The 25,115-nt window shown below is 41.2% G+C and overlaps 1 protein-coding gene across 4 annotated transcripts in view; it reads left to right on the top strand.

Moving 5' to 3' along the window:
• The window catches only part of CCDC141 (coiled-coil domain containing 141), a 101,128-nt gene that overhangs the window by 53,468 nt on the left and 22,545 nt on the right, over nucleotides 1–25,115 (top strand). For all 4 annotated transcript variants that reach the window (XM_075286070.1, XM_075286067.1, XM_075286069.1 and 1 more), the window contains exons 10-17: nucleotides 182–298; nucleotides 1,039–1,233; nucleotides 2,046–2,207; nucleotides 2,482–2,658; nucleotides 5,955–6,080; nucleotides 6,952–7,140; nucleotides 11,439–11,597; nucleotides 16,221–16,367. In XM_075286070.1, coding sequence (XP_075142171.1) covers nucleotides 182–298; nucleotides 1,039–1,233; nucleotides 2,046–2,207; nucleotides 2,482–2,658; nucleotides 5,955–6,080; nucleotides 6,952–7,140; nucleotides 11,439–11,597; nucleotides 16,221–16,367 — 1,272 coding nt within the window. The remainder of the gene's footprint in view (nucleotides 1–181; nucleotides 299–1,038; nucleotides 1,234–2,045; nucleotides 2,208–2,481; nucleotides 2,659–5,954; nucleotides 6,081–6,951; nucleotides 7,141–11,438; nucleotides 11,598–16,220; nucleotides 16,368–25,115) is intronic.

The raw sequence follows: 25,115 nt of genomic DNA, 5'->3' as shown, positions 1-25,115 counted from the left end.
GAATCACTTCATGCATCAGCCAAGCCCTGCGCCTGTCTGCGCCATTAAATGAATGCACTAAATGAAAAGTTAAACATACAAACCTATAGAGACCTTGATAATTGTTATGGGGTCCCCTCATGTCTATGTATGTCACTACTAATAAAGCTAGTAACATTTCATACATGTTTTTGTTGTGCAGGTCTCTACATGGATCCAAAATATAAATGCAGATTTGGAAAGTCACAGCAATCCAGACAGTATCGGAGAATGTGAGGATGTGCGGTATAAACTTGGAGAATTGGCTAAACAAACTAAGGTAATACAGTAGATAAGTGTAAATGAATGTGCTATACTTTACATCAGGGGTGGGTAATTAATTTTCCCAAGGGGCCACATGAAAAATTGAAACGGTTCAAGAGGGCTATGCGCACTGTGGCAAATTTAGCTCCACCCACTTCTAAGCTGACCCCGCCCATTCTCATCCATTTTCCATGTGCCCCCACAAAGTATAATGCTCCTACAGTCACCTGTACATTATATGTCCCCACATTATAATGTTCCCCTCCAAATGTCCCACAGTATTAAGTCCCTCTCCTCGTGTTCCAGTTTAAACTGGGGGAAACTAGAGGGGACATGAAACTGGAGCAGCTGAAGGGGGACATTAAACAGTGGAGATAGTTGGAGGGGGACATTAAACTGGGGGCAAATAGAGGCAGACATGCTACCCCCACGGTTTAATATGCTCCTCTAGCTGCCCCAGTTTAATGTCCCCCTCCATCTGCCCCTCAGTTTGTCACTGAGGCCCCAGATGTTGCAGATTCTGCTGCGTTTTTTTTTTTTTTTTTTTTGACAAAGTCAGGAGTGGATTTAACAGAAGGGGAACATCTAAGAGCTTCCATTATATTTTACATTTCTTTTCAAGCCACTCCTGAGTTTGGGTAAAAAAAACCATAGCAAAATCTGTAACAAAAACAATGCATTTCTGCAACCTGGGGATGTAGCCAAAAAGTTTTTTTTATTTTATTAATTTTTTATTTTTGTTGGCAATTTAAACAGGAAGCATCCATGTATATGGAGTCTACAGCACAACTGGTGAGAGAACTAACACAGACAACTCCCCCTGGAGGCGGTGAAGTGCTGTCTAACCAATTATGTGTTCTGGATGATGAACTGAAGGCCCTGGATCAGAATATTGATGAGAAATTGGAAGTTCTAAATGTGTACATTGCCTTTATCAAGTCTTCAGAAGAGGTAAATCAAGTCTGGAGGGTATCTGGGCTTTCTACACCAGGGGCAAAAGTACTGTTCACTGCTCTAGCTCTGTGATTAAAGACTCTGTACACAGCAAGATGGCCTGATAAGGCAGTCTTCTTAGGCCCCGTTCCCACAGAGTAACGCGTCACTCATTCAGACACGTAAACACTAGAGATGAGCGAATGGCGTTTGATCGAATACCAGGCTGTTTGAGGTATTCGATTACAATTGAATACCACGAGGAAAAGGCACTAAAAATTTGTATCCCCTCCCACCTTCCCTGGTGCTTTTTTTGCACCAATAACTGTGCAGGGGAGGTGGGACAGGAACTACGACAATGGAGGCATCGAAAAAAAATCGGAAAAAGTAATTGGATGGCTAAATCAGGTGACCTCCATTTTATACAAATGGTTGATTTCAGATTTGGGTCATATGAGACTGTGAACTATGTGACTGTGAGACAGGGATAGATGTACAGGCAGGGTTAGCTAGGGATTACCTTTATTTAGGTGGGAATATTACTCAAACAGCTCTTTGGGGCTCTATCTCGTCGGGATCCCTGTCAGCTTGCGATATGCGGAGCTGACTTTTTCCCATAGGAATGCATTGAGCAGCGTTGATTATATCACATGACCATAGACTGTATATTGCATGACCATGGACTGAATTTTTTCCACTGGACGTTAACAAGGAATGACAGTAAGCAGAGATCTAGAAAACTGTGAGGAATTGATATAGAAAGTTTGGCTTTCTCTATTTGCTACACTATTTATATCTCTAACAAAGTTTTGTCTTTTTCATATTTCAAGCTGGATTCCCACATCCAACATCTGAAAGAAGTATATACACCAAAGCCAGACGAAGTATCTACAGCCACCATAGAAATATCAGATACACAGATCCAAGGCGTGCTGGATGAACTTTTCTCTGTCCAAAATATGGGGCAAAATTGTCTGAACATCATAAAAATGGTGAGTATGTAAAGTATTGTATAGATACAGTATATATATATATATATATCATACTGTATATAAATTATATATACATTTACTTTAATGCACTTTAAATCTTATAAAAATGAATATAAATTACACAATTGCAAAATTCTGTTGGACCTGAAGTCGATTTATTATGATAAATGTCATTCACAAGACTTCTCCATTTTACGTAAGAACATGATCAAGTAAAGCTGAGAACATAAATCTCTGTTATCACCAAATCAATGCAGTCTTATACGGCTTACAGATAAACAAGAACATGATCCTGAAGGACAAGCACGTCCACAAGGTGGAGAAGACGATGGCGAATTTAAATAAGGAAAAGGCTGAGATAACAAACCTGTGGTCAGCCTGGAGACAACATGTCAGTCAGATAAATTCCTCTAGGCACCAATGGAGAACAATTAAAGATCAGCTACGACTGGTAAGAGTATAACGTAGCGTATGGATTATTTATCTAATATTACGTTCTAGGGGTTCTCGACTCGTGTGTTCCTCATAAAGTACAGTTTGCTGTAGAACTATAGAATATTATATAGGGGTAAAAAAAACCCTTTGTAACCCTAGTGTTTTAAAATGGTCCCACCCTAGACAGTTATTACCTATCCACAATCCATTAATATCTCGCCCTTTTCTCCAGCATGGGGGTCCTCCAACCTCTAGTTCTCACTTTCAGGAGGAGTAAGAAATGAGAATGAATGGCACAAACATGGCTCATTCCATTCACTTTCTTGAGAGTTACAGAAACAGGCATGCAAGTGGTTCCCTTGTTACTCCACTAAGATTTGGAGTTTTCATTAGCCAGGATAGGGGTTGGTGGACGTGGGAACTGCATCTTTCTTGGGATATAGGTATTGATGACCTCTCCTTAGAATATGTCATCAATATCTCTCCCCAGTGGCGTAACAAGTGTCTTGTAGGATTGGGTGCCCCCCTCAGCACCCCTCCCCCTCCTCCAGCTTGCCGCGGGCCCTGTACCTTGCCAGGCCCAGTCGCAGTTACACTCCGTGTGACCACGATCATTATGTCCATGTCTCTCCCATAAACCATTTGATAAATGATTTGTTTTGGTACCGTGTTAGCCAGTGGTTATAAAATATAAAAAACAAAAAAAACTTTGCAAGTCTTCAGTAGGTGATACCTTTTTTAATAGCTAACTCATAATGATGACAGGATATAACGTTTCGAAGCTTCCTCTGAGCTCCTTCTTCAGATATAACTAAAAACACTCTGTAGAGGCTGCATATTTATAACTGGACATAGGGGTAGGGTTACAGGAGGGAGAGGGGAAGAGGCTTATTACTATATACTTATAACACTATACTTTTATTATACTTATATACAAATTATACTTTTTATACAAATCATTAAGGCAGCCATTAAGATAACCTGGGATCTGGCAATTGATTGTTTGTTGTTATAAGTATATAGTAATAAGCCTCTTCCCCCCTCCCTCCTGTAACCCTACCCCTATGTCCAGTTATAAATATGCAGCCTCTACAGAGTGTTTTTAGTTATATCTGAAGAAGGAGCTCAGAGGAAGCTTCGAAACGTTATATCCTGTCATCATTATGAGTTAGCTATTAAAAAAGGTATCACCTACTGAAGACTTGCAAAGTTTTTTTTGTTTTTTATATTTTATAAACCATTTGAAGCAGATAGGCAGGACTTCAGCTTCATAGGCCTGTGATGTCATATTCATTCATCATATAAATGGGGCTGAGCTGTAATACCAAGCACAGTTCCTATACATTGTATTGTGTTAAACAGTGAAGAGGATGCAGTATTCGTCTGACAACAGCTGATTGTTAGGGTGTCAGGTATCAGATTCCTACTGATCTGATATTATTGGACCATCTGAAGGATAGGTTATCAATATCACAGTCCTGGAAATACCCTTCAGGGCATGTCCTGTGGCTATGCCATAAATGTATAAGGTCGGAATATCCCATTTTCGGATGTAAAAGCACGTACAACATATGTTCCCTGACATCAACAACAAACAGTAGATTGTTGAAAGGTTCGCTGACATATGTCTGTCCATACAGACTGCTTACATGAAGGTGTAATGTACATAGATATCATCTTACCTACTGCACACTGTATAGACTTGCGTATGTCAACAGCCTTCCCTGGGGGTATGGAAGGGCAGATTTCATGAGATCAAGTGACTGTGACTCCTCCAACCACCTTAAAACCAGCAATTTATATAGAAAAAAATACTTATCTGGTAATCGACAGTGAACTGCTGGGGACCAGTGGTCACTTTCCAAATCTTCAGCACCGTCTATATAGATCTGGTGGTCAATATCCATCCAGTTATTATACGTTACCGTGTGGCAGTTTCATTTGACACTTAACATGTGACATTGACTTGACTCTTTCAATGGTTGCTTTTTTTTCTTCTGTGATAACATATCACATTGCAGAAATTCAAGTTAAACTCTGCTATATCTGTACATTTAGCAATTTCTGTTTCTGGAAAAGCTGTATTGACCAAATTATGTTACAGTCATAAAAGAGATCTTTTCATGGACGTTCCTTTGCAAATGACTGGTGGTCAACACTGGTAAGGTCTTACAGAGAGTTGCTAATACTAAATGTCACTCAATGATGGTTTGTAGAAGGGGAATGGGAAGGGTATCCATCACTATGATATACATATGCCCTCAACTAAACTTCTAAATATATGGTGTCCCAGAAAAATGTTTAAGCACCTAATGGGGCGTGTTAAAATAAGAAACGTATGCTCAGCCTTCCAAGATTTCCTATTGCTCCTAGATGAGTTCCATTTCCTTTACCGATACTGCAGAAAACACTTTGAGTTGGCCGTCCAGCCAATTAATGGGCACCACTACTGGCATTGATTGGCTGGATGGACATCTGAGTCTTGTGGCATTTTCCTGAGACACTAGGACAACAAACAGTCATCCGCCACTCACTTGGTTCACTTACAGGGAAGGCAAGATAGAGCTGGACGGCTCCTCCTTACCCACAAAGAGCCCATCTACAGCAAGGACTCCCAAATCCTGTACCCACATAAATCAAGTCAGTTTGTTGAAGATATATTTTCTAAAAATTACCAGCACTTATTTTGGCTGGTAGAGATGAAATACCGGCACTGGTCTCCAGGCAGTAATACCAGCTCGCCTGATGATTACCAGTCTAGTGGTACCCTACTTAGACCCCAACCAGTCTGTTTTGGTCATCTACCCAGTTAATAGTTGATAAATGTTTCTTCCTGGAATAACCCTTTAAGGCAATCTCTGAGATAAATGTAATGGAGGAAAAGTAAAAACTCCATTACATTACATACATTATACAAACATCATTAATATCCCATGGAGGGTTTTTAGCTGTGCAGCATCAAACATATCCCAGAATGAAGAAGAGGTTGTATATAGCTGCACAGTTATAACCTTCTCTCTGGGTAGACGTCTATATAGCAGAGATGCAAGCAATGTTCAATGAACAATCTAAAGAATTATGCCAAATTACCATTGGGAAACATAGTGATGGTGAATATGTTCTCGGAATCTGAAATGGCTGACATTGGGATCCTCAGTGCCATACAGGCCTTGGCAAGTACACTATTTACCAAGGCCTGTATGGCAAGGGCTTGGTATCCAGCGGTTCCATGTTTAGAAATTTCCTGTCCCAGAAACGTTGTCAGATTTATTCAGGAATCCTAGGGATGATAATGGGATCATTATTTTATAGGCTAGTAGCAGACTACAGGAACTGGAGCAGGATCTACAACCTTTGTCTTCACTGACCATTGGAAATGACACCCAAAATATTGTAGATGCGCAAGAAAACTTGTATGACATCAAGGCAAAGTTCCAGGTGAGGCTAGTCTTGTGTCTATGTATGTATGTATGTATGTATGTATGTATGTATGTGTCTGTTCTTTGGAAAATGAGTTTTAAAAATGTTTTCCAGGGCTATCGATTTTGCACTTCCATGGGTTGTATGGGCATATAAGTGAAAAAAACTGCCACCGGCATCAGTGCGGTCTGTTGTGGTCACGCATTATGTGTGTCTGTGGATGATTTTCACCCACGTTGTATTTTCAAATATCGTCCCCTGATGAGTCCATTGTAGATGAAACGCGTTGGTCAGCACTTTAGGGTCATGGATAGCTAAGTCAGCTTTATGTCCTTTTGTAAAACATACAGCAAGAGGTTGTGTGGTTCACTGAGTGATATCAAGGTTACCAGACCCCATTGGCGTGGCGATAGGGGTGAGGTCATCAGGATACACTCCTAATATCTATATCACGTCTGTGTACCACTATGTCATATTAAACCTCGGCTGTTTGTTTTTGACATGTTTGATATGGTCAAGGGAGGCAGGGAATTAGTCTAAAGGTAATATACAGTTCCCCTGAAAACATTGACTTGACCTAAGGATTTAAGTGGCAGGATTTTTGACCACCTATATCAGACAGAGGATGGTATCTATTTATTTGTGGGATGATATTAATCCTACTCATTCTGAAAAGTGACCATATGAGTTACCAATTTGGGTTTTAATAATTTTCTACTTTTTAATTATTTAACAATAGAAGTGATGCTTTAATGTATCAAATCTTCTAGTACTTTCTAATCAGTGAATTCTATTTTTGAACTAAGAGAGGCAATTTTTGAACCAGTGATTGCTTACAGGTAGTGTATTTGAGAATTTCTTCTTATTAAATACATGGTTGTCTTTCCAGAAACTCAATGATGAACTGGAACAAGCGGTGAAGATCTCAGAGCTTCTTACTCGGGAAGGAGCACAATCCCATGTAAAAGCGGGAAAGGTGCAGGACCTGGCTCAGTATCAGCAAAGATTGAAGGACACCATTACAGAATATGAAGAATATTTTATCAAAATTGTGGCATTTTATAGGATGAAGGCAGAAGTAAGTAAAGGCAAATTCCGTACTGCGTATCTCCATGACAAACAGATTCTTTACCCTTCACTGAGAAAAACCTGATGTAACCTTGTAGAGGAGTATTGTTGTGTCCACATTCATTTCATTAACAGTCTGTGCTACTGTTTCTAAAAATGTGTAATCCTATCAGACTTTTAGTGATATTTTTGATAAGAAGGCATTGAAGTTTCTTAGCAGCCATGATTTTTCTAGATTTGCAGGCCATGAAGCCATAGTCTAAAGCTGCCGGTTGTAGGTAGTGCAGTAGTACTTACTTTCCCCATCTTCAGTAGTACTTACATCTGCAGTAGTACTTACTTTCCCCATCTTCGTAGCAACACTGGTGCTGCTGTTGATCGTGGCGGTGGAATTGGTGGGCAAGGCTTAGCAAGGCTTCCGGCAGTTGCGCCAGACAGCCTCACTTCGCGGGTGTTGCAGCCGGCTGAACGCTGTGTGTGGTGCTCCGTATGCACAGGAAAACCGGCTGCTGCCTCTGCTGTGATACCACTGCTGTTGTATCTACTGTTCCGGCTTCTGTGGGATGAGCTGGGAGAGTGGACTCCCCGCAGAATACGATGCTTAGTGTATGCACAGCGAGCATCTCCCAGCTCATCCTACAGGAGCAGGAACAGTGGATACAACGTACGGTATCGCAGCAGAGGCAGCAGCCGGCTTTCCTGTACACACGGAACATCATGCACAGTGTTCAGCCGGCTGCAATGTTTTTTTTGGGGATGTCTTACTTTAGGGGGGTGCCTTATATTAGGCAATTCAACAAAACCTCAGCCATGTCTTACTTTTGGGGGATGACTTCTTTTCGGGAAAACACGGTATGACGTCTTATTTGCTTGTAGTTTTCAGTCATTGTATGTTTGCTAGAACTGAAGTGTTATACATATTTGTGAGAATTCCAAAAAAAGGGGTGTCCTCCCGGATGTGCTGGAAACTCTTCCGATACGTCACGTCATTATATCTGATTTGGGCACTTTATGTGCATCGAAAAAGAGGTGTGACAAGCACATGCCCACATCACATGAAAGGGGCAATGGACATGTTCATAGGGAGCGCCTCCATACCCATAACGGTGTGGCCTCCAGTTTAAGTACTTCGCTCTCCTGGAACCTTTGCAATAGTTGGCAAGTATACTTTCCATCCATACTGTGACTTTATGGTGAACCTATCATATATACAGTAGCTATTCCAGCTTTTCTTTATCCTTTTTCTTTCCTATTCCACCCATAGCCAATTTTGTACAGTTCTCTTTTCAGGACGGTAGCTTTACAATTACTTTAGTTATTATTTTTCCACCAGCGGGGGTGGATTATATTCCATTAGGAATTTAAAGTGTCAAAAATATTTAAAAAAAAAAGCAGAGTAAAAATTATTTTCTGAAAGAATTGTAAGTTTAGCATAATTGCCAGCACATCAAATGCAGAAAACTAATGCTCAGACACAGAAGATGAGGACTAAAAGCATCTGCAAACACATCCAGGCACAGGCAGACAAACGTTTTGTTAATGGACCTCAAAGGATTGTTGAGCTGATTTCCTAAAGTAATTTTACACAATTGTGGACACAAAAACACAGCGTTTAGCTATGCAAATCACATTGTAGATGAGTTACACATCCTGCATGGTAGGCTTCTCTTAGCCTATAGATATGTCATAATAAGGCTTTTATTAAAGTGCATAGACTGGTAGTAGGCATGTAAAGAATTGCACAGTAGCCTCAACGTATACGGATTACATTTCTGTCTGGGTTTTTGCAACTGATCTGGACAGCCAAAATCCACTGTTTACAGTTCTTGCAAATACCTAAAATGTTATAATATAGGAAGGAATCAGAATATACTGACCTGGCTATGGAAGTTTAATTTACTACAAGATTTTTTTCATCCACAACACTCGGACCCCCAAGGATCTCCTGAACTGTCTTTAGCATGTTGACATCTGCTCGGTGTATTGGAGCTGTGGAGGGGCTGTGTTTTGCAGCCGTAACATAGATCCTAAAAAACTGGTGTTATATGGATGATCCCATTTTCAGACTACAGGCTTAAAGAGGTCGTCCAGGTTTATATATATATATACATATATATATATATATATATCTCATACTCACCTGTCCGTGGTGCTCCGGTGTCTCCCAGCGTGATCCTGTCCTGTTGCTCCGGTGTTTTCATTCGGCAGAAGTTCCCGCCACACTGTGACGTCCCTTGTCCCTTTTCTTAGACCAATGATTGGCCTCAGTTGTCACGTGACAGCTGGATTTACAATATGTGATCATGGGAGGGTCATAAGCCATAATAAATATGAACTTCGTCTTCAAAGTGTTCCTTAATTTTGGATTCCTGAAAAGTTCAAGGCTCTTTCTGTAATAACATTGTATCAATGGGCACCAGGAACACATGCCTCAGATATATCTCACCCAGTGTCCTGGACCTCCCAGCCATGGCATAACTTAAGTCTTGTGGGCCCCGGTGCAATCTTTTGTCTGAGACTCCTTCCTCATCCCTACAGTGAATTCTTGATAGTGATGGTTACGGGTGGTAAGGAGTTTAATCCCCCTTAGTTTGGTTAGAGGTAATCTGTGTGTCTCCTTGGCTTTTGGGCCAGATGTAACCCGCAATCTTAATACTGATGCCAGTGTACATGGACCCCCTAAGGCTCTTGGGTCCCCGGTGCTACTGCACCCCCTCAAGTTATGCCCCCTGTCTCCCAGTGTCTGCATATTCAGCAGCCAGTACCCGCATTATATCAGTTACAATCTGAACACAGAACCTCTGACGCTGAACATACACATAAGATAACAGATAGTCAGTTGTACAATTGTGTAGCTGACAGCTATCTCTCCTTATATCCCCTTGCACAATTTAGCTGCTTATGCAAGGGTACTCGAATCCATTGTCAGACACCCCTGGCAGTGTCTTATCTCCTTAAAAACTAAAGGAACAGGCAGCTGAAATCTAGTTCGTATCTATTGGGATAGACAGGAAGCCTTAATACACACTAGCCTCTGCCCGTGACTTTGTCTACGGGTTGTTGGCATCGATGATCCGCCTATATTTAGAAAATTGCTGCCGTTGAATGTTTGCCTGCTCCGGCATTTCGGCAGCTGTTAAATTGTCCTGTTGCTGAACTTGTTCCTCACACCGTGCCTGTGATTTTTCCGGCATCTCAACAGCTCGCTGGGACACCATATTAATGAGTGTGTTCTTAGCGTTGATGATCCGCCTGCTTCGGCATTTTGGCAGTTGTCAAGCTGCCTGCCGCTGAACTCGTTTCTGGCGCTGTGCCCGTGATTGTTCTGGCATCTCAGCAGCTCGCTGGGACACCATATAATGAGTGTGTTGTTGGCGTTGATGATCCGCATGCTCCGGCGTTTCGGCAGCTCTAAAGCTGGCCTGCCGCTGAACTCATTCCTGGCGCTGTGCCCGTGATTGTTCTGGCATCTCAGCAGCTCGTTGGGACACCATATAATGAGTGTGTCGTTGGTGTTGATGATCGTCATGCTGCAGCGTTTCAGCAGCTCTCAAGCTGGACTGCTGCTGAACTTGGTTCTTGTACTTTGCCTGGGATGTTCCGGCATCTCAGCACCTCGCTGACAAATTAGATTCTCTTTTTCCATGTTAAAAATTGGCAAACTGCCAATTTGGATTAAAGGTGTTTTGTCACCACTGGAGTAGATCAGATAATATGCAAATGTGTATACACACTTAGGGTTAAGTGTGATTACACAGAGCGATAACAGCCCTGGTTGAGATAAGGCTGCTGCTAAGAGCTGTTTAATATAGTATGTGAACCTAAATTCATAACTGTCATGAAGCCATGTCATTTACCGGAATAAAAAGTAGCCTATATTTTAATCGTGGTTACAATCTATCTATGTGCCAAATTTAATTCAAATCCGTTCAGCCGTTTTTACGTGAATGAGGAACAAACACGTCCAAACTTTCACATTTATAATATTAGTAGGATTAGATGCTTCGTTAGTCCCATCAAAATAGGTCTAACAAACCAATCCATATATACTGGGCTATCTTTACATCTGCATTATGGCTTCTGTTTATATTGGAAGCCACAAAGCTGTGCAAGAGCCATTGAACAACAAGCACCAGCAGTGCCCAGCGGCCCTACAGACTTATTATAGGGTCTTTCTGTTCTGGCATTATGCTGAGAAAAGAGATGCACAAAACTGCATTAACTGATTAATAATAATAATAATAATTAATAATAAGTATAATAATTATTTATTGGAATTAATTTTTACTTTATTTTTTTTTTTGTTAGCTGAGTATTCTTCGGACAGAGCTGGAACAGTCGCCACGTACCTCTGCTACATATGATAACCAGCCAGCAAAAAAGCAGGAACAGCTGGCACATATCCAGAGTTTATATAAAATTATTCTTGGCTTGGGAGGACAGATTATCTCTGCAGCACAACATTTTGTAAGTGAGATTTTGCTTTGTACAGGCTTCTTATTATTTTATTTATTTTAAATATGATTTTTATTGAAAAGAAGAAAGCTTTTACAATATAATAAAAAAGCAATTACAAACATAAGAAGAATCGGCATAAGTCCAAGCAGTAGAATAGGAATCGCAAGCTGGAACTCTGGGCCATAGCCCAAATACACGAATGACACAAACATGACCGAACACACAAAGACCAAAGGACCAGATACACAAACGCCACAAAGACACCAACTCTACAAGAAGACAGGAAAGGAATGAAAAGGGAAACACAACCAGAAGGGAACAGGAAAGAAACAAGAAAAAGAGAAATAGGGGAGACGGAATAGGAACAGAAAAGAACAAGAAAACCAAACAATGACATAAACAACATAACCACATACCTGAATACAATACCAGAAAAACACAAAATACATCCGAAAAATTGAATAAGATAAAATAAAATAAAGCCACCTGGGGTAATAACATAGTAGGTAAATAGTAATCAAGGGGACCCCCTGGGGGCGGCCTGAGGCCGAGGAGAAAGAACACCCTTATTAGACTCCACATACGAAATCCAGAGAGACCACTGGGATCGAAACTTGGCGTAAGTATGGTTTTTGTTAGACGCTTCTTATTATTTTATGTATGCAGATCATTTACAGTCCTATGAAAAAGTTTGGGCACCCCTATTAATCTTAATCATTTTTTGTTCTAAATATTTTGGTGTTTGCAACAGCCATTTCAGTTTGATATATCTAATAACTGATGGACACAGTAATATTTCAGGATTGAAATGAGGTTTATTGTACTAACAGAAACTGTGCAATATGCATTAAACCAAAATTTGACCGGTGCAAAAGTATGGGCACCCTTATCATTTTATTGATTTGAATTCCCCTAACTACTTTTTACTGACTTACTGAAGCACAAAATTGGTTTTGTAACCTCAGTGAGCTTTGAACTTCATAGCCAGATGTATCCAATCATAAGAAAAGGTATTTAAGGTGGCCAATTGCAATTTGATCTCCTATTTGAATCTCCTCTGAAGAGTGGCATCATGGGCTACTCAAAACAACTCTCAAATGATCTGAAAACAAAGATTGTTCAACATAGTTGTTCAGGGGAAGGATACGAAAAGTTGTCTCAGAGATTTAACCTGTCAGTTTCCACTGTGAGGAACATAGTAAGGAAATGGAAGACCACAGGGACAGTTCTTGTTAAGCCCAGAAGTGGCAGGCCAAGAAAAATATCAGAAAGGCAGAGAAGAAGAATGGTGAGAACAGTCAAGGACAATCCACAGACCACCTCCAAAGAGCTGCAGCATCATCTTGCTGCAGATGGTGTCACTGTGCATAGGTCAACAATACAGCGCACTTTGCATAAGGAAAAGCTGTATGGGAGAGTGATGAGAAAGAAGCCGTTTCTGCACGTACGCCACAAATAGAGTTGCCTGAGGTATGAAAAAGCACATTTGGACAAGGCAGCTTCATTTTGGAAACAAAAATTGAGTTGTTTGGTTATAAAAAAAGGCGTTATGCATGGCGTCCAAAAAGAAACAGCATTCCAAGAAAAACACATGCTACCCACTGTAAAATTTGGTGGCGGTTCCATCATGCTTTGGGGCTGTGTGGCCAATGCCGGCATCGGGAATCTTGTTAAAGTTGAGGGTCGCATGGATTCCACTCAGTATCAGCAGATTCTTGAGAATAATGTTCAAGAATCAGTGACGAAGTTGAAGTTATGCCGGGGATGGATATTTCAGCAAGACAATGATCCAAAACACCGCTCCAAATCCTCAGGCATTCATGCAGAGGAACAATTACAATGTTCTGCAATGGCCATCCCAGTCGCCAGACCTGAATATCATTGAACATCTGTGGGATGATTTGAAGCGGGCTGTCCATGCTCGGCGACCATCTAACTTAACTGAACTTGAATTGTTTGTCCAGAATACCTTCATCCAGGATCCAGGAACTGATTAAAAGCTACAGGAAGCGACTAGAGGCTGTTATCTTTGCAAAAGGAGGATGTACTAAATATTAATGTCACTTTTCTGTTGAGGTGCCCATACTTTTGCACCGGTCAAATTTTGGTTTAATGCATATTGCGCATTTTCTGTTAGTACAATAAACCTCATTTCAATCCTGAAATATTACTGTGTCCATCAGTTATTAGATATATCAAACTGAAATGGCTGTTGCAAATACCAAAATATTTAGAACTAAAAATGATTAAGATTAATAGGGGTGCCCAAACTTTTTCATAGGACTGTATCTACAAATATTCCAAGACCTCATATATAGTAGATGAAGCTTATAATATGGTGCTCATAGACCTAAACTATTAAAGGGGTTATGCCGTCAATAATATTTATTCTCTGTTATTTATTTATTATTCTTACTTGTATAACGCCATCATATTCCGCAGCGCTTTACAGACATTGACAGTCACTGTCCCATATAGGGCGCACATTCTACGTTTCCTATCAGTTTGTCTTTGGAGTGTGGGAGGAAACCGGAGTATCCAGAGGAAACCCACCAAACACAGGGAGAACATACAAACTCCTTGCAGATGTTGTCCTTGGCAGAATTCGAACCCAGGATTCCAGCGCTGCAATGCTAAAGACTGATCTATGGATAGAGAGTGATGGCTCAGGATAAATAGCTGATCAGTGGGAGTATAGTCAGATTTTGAGAGGGGAGCATTCTATCCGCATTGTGTATTCAGTCTTACTACATCCACTGGCTGAATGTACAGTCCTATGAAAAAGTTTGGGCACCCCTATTAATCTTAATCATTTTTAGTTCTAAATATTTTGGTGTTTGCAGCAGCCATTTCAGTTTGATATATCTAATAACTGATGGACACAGTAATATTTCAGGATTGAAATGAGGTTTATTGTACTAACAGAAAATGTGCAATATGCATTAAACCAAAATTTGACCGGTGCAAAAGTATGGGCACCTCAACAGAAAAGTGACATTAATATTTAGTAGATCCTCCTTTTGCAAAGATAACAGCCTCTAGTCGCTTCCTGTAGCTTTTAATCAGTTCCTGGATCCTGGATGAAGGTATTTTGGACCATTTCTTTCTACAAAACAATTCAAGTTCAGTTAAGTTAGATGGTCGCCGAGCATGGACAGCCCGCTCTCAAATGATCTGAAAACAAAGATTGTTCAACATAGTTGTTCAGGGGAAGGATAGATAAAAAAGGGGAAAAAAAAGAAGACTAGAGCACAATTATATTCCTTTTCTAAATTACATTGGTTTGGAGAAAATACTGTACAAGGAAAATTACTGATCTCTCTGCACCCAGGATAGATACTTTAACTCATCCAATCCTATGGTGGACTATTTCATCATTGGAGTTATGCAGTTCCAGTGAATTGACGTAAGAGTTCACAATGTGATGTCACCAGTACAACAGCTATCGGTCTCTGCTGTATTAAATTGTCTTTCCACTTGCTCAAAAAAAAAAAAATCATGGCGTTTTATGCTGATTGTAAAGTGAATGGGATTCTAGTGAATCTCATGCCCACTTTGCGTTAAAAACCACAGTGAGCACACGCCGTGATTTTCAAAACTGCCCCGGGTTTTGGAAATCACAATGTTAATTATATCTACGGAATGTTAATTATATCTACATAAACACTGGTGTTTTCCCAATAGGTATCATTTTAACAGAAAGTCCACAGAGAAAAACTCTGCAAACTTTCTGTTAAAAGAGCTGTGGGAAGAACCGCATTGTATTCCCGCCATGGTTTTTCCCGCAGTGCTTTATAGCTGTGGGACGTCCTTTGGGGCCTTAGCGTAAAGGAGTTTTCCTGCAAGCATAACCATACTTATGACCAAGGATGATGGACCTTAGAAAGTATCTGCATTCATGGTCCTATCCATCGACAACTTGATAGTGACAGCCTTTTGTCTTAATCAAACGATTAGGGAAAATCTTTAAAACTCTGCAAAATTGTTAATTATTTTTATTTACGAAAATGTATAACTTTTACTTGGCTTCATATTTATGTTTATCTTTGTGATAAAACCCCTTTGAGGCTGCAGCCCCACATGGCGTATACGATGCATCAAAAAACGCTGCGTTTTACAGTCCATGCAAAGTGGATTTGCTAGAATCCCATCCACACATTGTAGAAAAATACCTGCAGCAAAAATGCTGCGATTTCCAAAACTGTTGTGTTTTTTAAAATCGCAGCATGTCAATTATACCTACGGAAATCCTGGTGGTTTCCCTATAGGTATAATTGAAGCAGAAAGTCTAGAGGAAAACTCTGCAATGCATTTCCGCCACTTTTTTTCCCGCTGCAATTTTTTAAATTTGCAATTTTAAGATTATAAAAAATTCCATATTTGCCCAAATTGAATAATTGTTTTTACCTTATTCACCCCCTAAAAATGAATAAAGGGTTTCAATACATAATACATTCCCCAAAATCTTTTACTAAAAATGACTACCTGATAAGTTAAAACAGGTTATATTGATTAATTATAAAAAATAAAATAATAAAAGCTATGGCTCTTGGAACGTGATGATGACAAAAATGTAAATAATGCTATAAAAATGGTCTGGCCTTTATAGTTGTTTTTGTGTTCTCATTTTAGAAGTACGTTACTATATCCTTACATGACCTTCAGCACCAAATTGATGACTTAGAACGTGACAGTATGACCTGGAACGCCAATGTGAAAAACCAGGAAGAGAATCTATCGGGGAACCTACAAAGCGTATCCATAGAGGAAGTCAATGAGGTAGGTTGGATACAGCTGTCACATTACTGGACTGTCAGACTATGTGTGACTGGCCAACAATGAAATGTGAAAAATGGAATGACCGAGGGGACGACTGACCAATGCAGTTGATGTCTATGAGCAGCTGAGCTAAGGGTTTCAAGCGGTGCTGGGTGCAACTGATTTATTATTGCAACTGACTTATTTAAGGTTTCAGCCACTTATGGCAGTAAAGAATATCTGAGCTGACGTTACTCTACGTCTGTTTTTATCTTACACGGTTTTGTCCTTTCTTACCTATTGTCTTGGTTCACAGTCTTGATAACAGTGGTGGCAGCTTGTCTTTTTTTTTTTTTTGCAAAGCTGATTCTGTTATGCAACTCATCTCGAACCAAGGACAAAGCTAAAAGAGTTGTCCAGGATAATTTAATATTGGGGAGATGGGGGGGGGGGGGACAAAAAAACATACTCACTTGTCCTAGGAGCTGTGGTGTCTCAGGGCACTCTCAGGGCCCCACGGCCTCAGTGGTCACATGGGGCAGAGACTTCTGCCAGAAACACCCCTGGCCACGCGAGGACACCATTCCCAACCTCCGGCCACAATACTAAAATATCCTGGATGACCCCTTTACGGATGGTGACATCTGTATGTTGTATGTTTACTAATATAGTGAATGTTACACTGGAATTGCACAGTGACCAACCATTCTGGTCATGCTCCATTTAATATAGAAGATTTTTCATATCCAAATACGGACGGAATGTCTATTGATTATGGATCTAATGACAATGGGAGGAGGAGCCACTGAGGTGGTGTAACAACACCTTGTAAGAACATCTACAGTGGATCTGGGTGCATGCACATTGTTGCTGTGGTCTTTGATGGTGCTTTTCTACTATACATCCAGGAGAAAGACACAGGTGATGCTTGCATGCACGGCATAACCCCTCTGTGAATGGCTACATTTGCCATCTGAATCTAATACTAGTGTTTGGTTTTCCATTGTTTGGGTCCACATGGGGACCCAAAAGACGGAGAACCTGTCTGCTTGAAGAATGGCTACCCTCAGAAAACTGTGGACTCCATAAACTCTAATGGGATCTGCTGGGTTTCCACCTGGTTTTATACTGAATTTCGAGGAGAGAAAAGTCCTCCTTGACTTTTCTTTCTGCCGATTTTACGAAAGCAACAGAGAAAAGAATAGCAGTGGAGTGTCTCCTATGTGCAGAACATCTGATATATGACACTGCTCTCCTGACATGAGTTGCTTCACAAGTAAAAGTAGCTATGCTGCTGTTTGCATTTCTACAGTTCAGTTTACTGTCAACAAGGTAGGGGGCCATTGTCAGTTTTGTGTGGGGCCTCACAAATTCTAGATATGCTCCTTCCTAATATGTTTGCATTACGAGAACCAGCTATCCTTAGTACTTACCGTATATACTAGAGTATAAGCCGAGTTTTTCAGCACAGTTTTTGTGCTGAAAAAGTGCTCCTCGGCTTATATTCGGGTCATTACGGTAATTTTCTGCTAGCAGGCCAGGATAGCAGACTCCGCCCCCCCCCACCGCTCCATCACACGCCGGGTGACGTAGCCACGTAAGCTCAGGCCCGCACCCGGCGTGTGGCTGCTTCCTGGCCTGCTAACAGAAGTACCGTAAGTACTTCTGCAGATTTTATTGTACAGCATCGCCACGCTCCTAGCAGGAGTGTGGCGATGCTTTGGGCCCCGGCACCCGCCCCGTCTGGATGCCGGGTCCGGATGCTGGGTACATACCGTAAGTGTAATGACGCCGCTCTGCAGAGCGGTCGCCATAGAAACCGGCACCTCCGCTGTAATGCTTACAGCAGAGATGCTGAAGCTTATGCCTGCGATCTCTGATTGTAGGCATAAGCTATGGCATCTCCGCTATAAGCGTTACAGCGGAGGTGCCCTCCGGAGATGTCCTCCCCCCTCCGGAGATGTCCTCCCCCCTTAGGCCTGCCCCATACCTTTAAAGATGCAGGCCGGCTCCTGCGCAGCGAGCTCGCAGTAGCCGACCTGTTCCGACGACAGCCGGGAGCCTAATGAAGGCTCCCAGGCCTGTCATCGCTATATTACTATTACAGCTGGTCTATGACCAGCCGTAATAGTAATGTAGAGAATCTCCCATAGACGGCAATACACTTGTATTGCCGTCTATGGGACTTGCAATCAAATGACCGCAGGTTCAAATCCCCCAGGGGGGGGCTAAAAAAATTGTAAAAAAAAAAAAGTTTTTAAAAAAAATATATATAATAAAAAATTAAATAAATAAAAGTTCTAAATCACTCCTTTCCCTATAATTCATATAAAGGCAGGTTCACACCAGCACCTGATCTCAGTTATGCAGGTTTCCGTTTTCTGTCAGGAGAGGACAGAAACCGACATTCAGTGTCTGTTGGTGAGCGTCTTCTGCTGCCCATGGCGAAACCGTTATGCATAACGGAGATTGGGCGCTAGTGTGAACCTGCCCTCAAAGTAGAAAATGACTGTGACACACATACACATTAGATATCCCTGTGTCTGAAAGTGCCCGGTCTACTAAATATAGGGATCTGCAGTGCTCCTATTCCGTCGGGAAGGGGTTAATAGGAGCACTGCAGATACCCTATATTCAGCCAGGCTGAATTCCAACTGGGGGTTAAAAACCCAGTCCTCAAGCTCAGGGAAGGGGCAGACAGACAACCAAAACACCCCCTCCCCTTCCCCAGTATCTACTGCACCCAAGAACTCGGCCATTTTAATTTTTTAAATTTTCCAGCAGCTGCTGCATTTCCCCCCTAGGCTTATACTCGAGTCAATAAGTTTTCCCAGTTTTTTGTGGTAAAATTAGGGGGGTCGGCTTATATTCGGGTCGGCTTATACTCGAGTATATACGGTAAGCTTTAGAAGGTAATTACTATGAAAATGATATCTCATATATGCAAGAAAAACAACCATATCCACAAATTAATATAAAAATATAATTTTATTACTATCCAAGTTAAAATTTTTTACATGGACATACAATAACACATCACACAAATAACACAAGGTAAACGGGATAAACCCTGAGGTTTATAGGTGCCAGCAAGCCAGAGTGTTGTCGGTGAGACAATGCATAAGTTTGAAGTCAGTATTTAGCCATGGGCAGGGCAACTAAGGGTCCAGTTGAATAATATAGTTGTATATACACACATATGCCGTATCAGAGAAAAGACATTTAAGTCCATTAAATATGTAAACTTACACACGGCATAGTAGTCAAAGGTAAATAACTCAACTCCATCCCAGAGTGCCCAAATATTAACAATAATATGCCTTAGCTCACCTTTACATCATATAAACTGTCCAACTATGAAAATGAGTTAGAAGGGTACTATGTCTCATTTGAAGGGGTTGTTCAGTTTCAACAAATAAATGTTATGGTTTGTTTTCTACAATTTTGCAAAATATTGTCTATCAATTTCTCCCGGTTTTCTAGATCTTTGCTTGCTGTCATCAATAATTTATCTAATTTATTTAAGAGGTTGTCCCATAGCAAGGATCCTATCTATACTGCTAGTTTATGTGGATTTAAGACTTTTCCTAAATGCATTACTTTATCAAAACTGCTTTGTTTGGCCGCTATCTTAATTTAATCACTTCATTGTTTACACTGCGTTTCTATGGCGCTTGGGATTATCTGCTCATTTGTCAAGTGATGTAGCTGCCTGCTCTCGGAGGGGCTGGGAGCAGCTCTGAGCTGTTTGAGAAGCTCCGCTACTTAAATGACACAGATAGGGGAGGTGAGAGCTCCAGGATTTCTGAGCTCTTATCAGTCGGTTTAATTGAATTTGGCTGATAAGGGCTGAGATAGGGAGTCTGTTACCTCTGTATGTAATGCAAACTGACTCAAATCCAGCTCTGCTACATCAGCTTCACACTGAGGTAATTCATTTACAACCAATCCTGTGCAAGTGAAACCCCTCCCACCTATGTGCCGGGAAAAGCAGGAAGTGAAGAGAGCACAACAGCCTGCAGGTTAGTGAACAAGCGTCATGGGAATACCCCTTTAAAAGGTTTTTTCATCCTGAAATGGATTTTTCCTATTGATGACCTATCCACAGGCTCGGTCATCAGAATATGATCTGTGGGTGTCTGACACCTGGACTCCACACAGATCAGCTGTTCCAGTAAACTGCTGCAGTGAACAGGGAGCTCTGCCAGAACAACTGGTCTGTATGGAGTCCTAGTGTTGGACCCTAAAGATCACATCCCGTAGATAGATCATCAGTATGAAAAATCTACTTGGGCCTAGAAAACTTCTTTAATGGTATGCACCATTTTTGAGCAAATTCAAGTAAATCCATCCTAGGTGTGGCTAATGACAGAAATACGTGCCTAGTAAGTCAAGCAGGATTCGCCAGTTATATTATACAACATGTATCATTGTGAGAAATGGGTTGCAGTTTAGTAGTTTTGCCCCTACATATGCGAATATCTAGTCTGTACTTGCTGACAGTCCGAAAATTGGCTGGGGATGGTAATATTGTTTTATTATTTCTATGTCTGTTTGAGGGTATATATAGTTTCCTTGGAAAATATTTTGAAATGTTATTAGCTGCAGTATGGGTGTCCAGCTGTCACTGTCATCGCACCGTATGACACTTCTATAGACGTATAACCGCCTGCTGTACATGTCTACAAAGCAATTCACATTTCTCTTGCAGAAATGGAATTATTTTTGCTAACATTAGTGTGATTTCATGTTTTTTTTTTTTCCCATTCATTTAATATTCACTTTTCATGTGTTTTGAGCCAGTGTCATTTTTCCCCCAGCATGCTCTAGTTATTGCATGTTATAGAAAAAGTGACTCAAAAAGTTTGTGAAGCCTATTAGTTTCGTAGCCTATTATAAAGATTTGCCCCTTTCTAATGTATTCTAACCTGATAAGCTCTTTTTTTACTCTGCCCATGGATTGGAGGGCATTTAAGGTGCAAGTCATAAATACAGCGTGGAAAGGATCTCCATGTAGGCCACACCCCCTTGTCTCACCAGAAAAAGCTAAAGTGGCAAGAGCAGAATTACAGAATGAAAAAAAGCAAAAAATGCTTCTCAAATGAAGCGTAGCGCAGAAAAAGACCTCAAAAAGGTACAAATTACACCAAAAAAACAGCACAAGGGGTTTAATATATGTGCCCCATTGAGTGCTGTGGTCCTCTTCTTTTCTACTCTATACACCTACCAGGACCCATTTCCAAAGACTGAAAATACAATTTTTTTACCACTTATGAATCATCCAGCCACTATATTTCTTCCATTCATTTCTCACAGCTAACCGTGAGTTGGGTTGCGTTTGGGGCCAGATGTTTCACAAACATGTATATACATTACATTGTATATGGTACATTACTTTGTACATTAATACATTATGCATATGCCTCAAGAATGGCTCCATAAAATACATGCACAGGTGTCTCCAGTCTCTTGTATAAAAGTTCCAGAAATAGCCAAGCTTGCATTCTTGACTAGGACCAGTGGCGTAACTAAAGTCTTGTGGGCCCAGGTGTAATCTTGTGTCTGGGGCCCCCTTCCTCATCCCTACAGTGAATTCCTGATAGTGATGGTTGCGGGTACTAAGGAGTTTAATCAATCTTACTGTGGTTAGGGGTAACCTGTGGGTCTCCTTGTCTTATGGGCCAGATGAAGCAGCAATCTCAGTACTGATGCCAGTGCTTTTGGGCCCCCAAAGGCTCCTGGGCACTGGTGCGACTGAACCCTCTGCACCCCCTAAAGTTACACCCCTGACTAGGACCCCCAAAAACATAAAGAAAGGCTAAGCAAACCATTATATGTACCCCAAAATGGTGTCAAATTAAAATACAGCTCGTCTTGCAAAGAATAAGCCCTCATGTAGCTAAGTCGACCGAAAAATTAAAAAGTTTTAAATTTTAGAAGACAGGAAGGAAAAATACGAAAAAAGTCGCTGAACATTAATGTAAAAACTATCCTGAATCCTTAAGGGGTTAAGAAAAATTAATCCTATATATTATGAACAGCCATATTTTGTACTGCATCTATAGTAGTGACAGTTAACCTGTCATTTTTACTGGTTTTCCAATGTCTGTCCCCCCAAAAAAAATAAAAAAATATATTATTATTATGTAGGTATGCGACTAAGAAAAACTTAAATCACAACTTTAAAAATGGGCTCCATATCTCATAATTACTGCTGGATTATAATATAATTGTCCCAGAAGTGAAGGATGAAAAAGTAGAAGTACACCAAGCCCCCCACCCTAAATAAACTAGGTGCTTATATAATAGGGGATCCCATACTTTTCTTCCACTGGGGCCCTTTGCTGCTTATTCCATATATACCCATAGGAACAAGTCTATAACGGAAGCCTCATAATGTATCAGTGGCATCCACATTTATCCTTCTTATACCTTTGATATTGGTAACACAACTCTGGGTAATATATATATAGGACACTAAATGCAAGTATAACTTGTCTGCACCACCGAGCAGTAGCCTCTATTTTCATGCCTACAAAATTCTTCTGAGTGCAGATAAAGGATATTTTGGGCCGTCTGCCTTCAGCTGTTGCTAGGTGGCAGTTCCATTTGACAAGTGATGCCTGTATTATATAGATGTAACTAACATATTGTTCTTTTCTCTAGTACATACCGTAGTTGAGTCCAGTCTAGTGCATAGACTTTACTTCACCTCCAGGGCAAATATTGAGCTTGTTACCCTAGTGCTCTATATAAATCCCATACCAGGGGAGAGTGGCACATTAGTGACCCTTCTGGCACTCAGCACCTGGGTACTTCATCCACTAGCCCAATAAATAGCTAGAATATTAACATGAGAATGTAATGGACATATCAAATTGCATTAAAAGCTGGTTTACACTTTCACGTATACAGAGACTATTGATTGCATTAAAGAGGTTGTCCGAGATGGCAAAAATGGGACAAAAAATGGGGAAAATAGGGGAAACATGGTGTCTCAGTGGTTAGCACTGCAGCCTTGCAGCACTGGAGTTCTGGGTTTTAATCCTGCCAAGGACAAACATCTGCAAGGAGCTTGTATGTTCTTCCCATGTTTGTGTGGATTTCCTCCCATACTCCAAAGATATACTGATAGGCAGTGTCGGACTGGGGTGTCTGGGGCCCACCAGTGGAATTGTTTCTAGGGGCCCACAGCCAGGACACTGCAGATCAGTGGTACCAAGACACGGCAGCTTAAGGTAATAACATATCAAAAGGCATGCTGTTCACCCGCCATACGATGTGCACCACTGCTCTACCTAAACCCACTGCTACATCCTGTATGACAAGTGAGCAGCGTGGCTCCTAGAAATTTTATAATTACCTGTAGCCATGCTGTCCTGGAAGAGCTGATCTGCAGAGGTCCTGGCTGTTATATCGCCGCAAATGTAATATTGATGGCCTATCCTAAGGACTGGCTATCAATATTAGAAAGATGGATAAATCCTTTAAAGTGGTTGTCCAGGAATTGGAGCAACCCATGTGCCGGGTGGGAGATGTCAAATAAAAAAATAAATAAACGTACTCACCTGTTCCCAGCGCTCCCTTGTCCGCCGCCAGTGTCCATTCAGTCTTGTGCTGGTGCCTTCTTGCTGGGAGTCCTGCACCTCATGTGACCGCTGAGACCAATTAGGTACAGGATTTCCAGAAATGAGGCGCAGCCATGAGACCAAACATACACAGGCAGGGAAAAACGGGGTGCTGGGACAGTGATCACTACAGTTTATGGATAACCTCTTTTAAGGGGTTGATTGGGCCAAATTTTTATGGCCACTTCACTGGTCCACCCATACAGTGGCCTCTTCACTGGTCCCCCATAATGTACGGGGAACAGTGATGGGGCCATATTCTGTGGGGGCAGTGATGGGGCTAACATCCTGTTGCTCAAGATAAGCCATAAATACCTGAACCCCCACATTGCAGAAACACAATGTCTTTGGCTACTGCAGAAAAAAAAATTCTGTGTTTTACAGAACCAGCAAAGTGAATGAAATTTAATCAAATTTACCTCATCCGCACATTGCAGGAAAAAAAGATGTGGAAGATGATACAAATTTCTAAATGTGTGCACTTCTAAAAACATGACCTATTACCTTCAGCTCAGCAATTGGGAAAAAGTGCTGGAAAATGCATCAAAAGCTCAATGAAAAACACTGTGGAACAAATACATTGAGATTCAGCGCTATTTTTTTCCACAGTGTTTTTTAGCTGCGTCTCACTGTTGGGCCTAATCCTTATCATCTCAAAATATTGTACATCACACTATAAGGCTTAGGCCTCGTTCACATCTGCGTTGGTATTCTGTCCGGGGGAGTCCGCATGAGGACCCCTCTCTGAACGCAATACCGAACGCAACTGCAAGTGGTGTGCCAGGGAAAGCACTCAGACTCCATAGACTATAATGGGATCCTTGTGCTTGCCGCAAGATCTCCGCAGGGATCATGCGGACAGGAAAGTAGTTCGCAATCTACTTTCCTGCCCACATGATTCGTGCGAGCAGTGTGTGGCAAGCACACGGACCCCATTATAGTATATGGAGTTCTTGTGTTTTTACGGCACAGCGCTTGCAGTTGCATTTGGTATTTTGTTCGGGGGGATGCCCAAATGCAGATGTGAACGAAAGGTAAGGCCTAACACAGCGTCCCGCAGCAAAAAAGCGCTGCAGGAAAAATACCGGCAGAAACGCATGAGTTTTTCCCACAGCGCTTTTTGCTAAAACTCCACAGAAGT

Source organism: Leptodactylus fuscus, chromosome 8 (genome assembly GCF_031893055.1).
Source record: "Leptodactylus fuscus isolate aLepFus1 chromosome 8, aLepFus1.hap2, whole genome shotgun sequence".
Taxonomy (NCBI): Eukaryota; Metazoa; Chordata; class Amphibia; order Anura; family Leptodactylidae; genus Leptodactylus; species Leptodactylus fuscus.
Note: the sequence above shows the minus strand (reverse complement) of the source record. Positions and strands in the feature narration are given on the sequence as shown.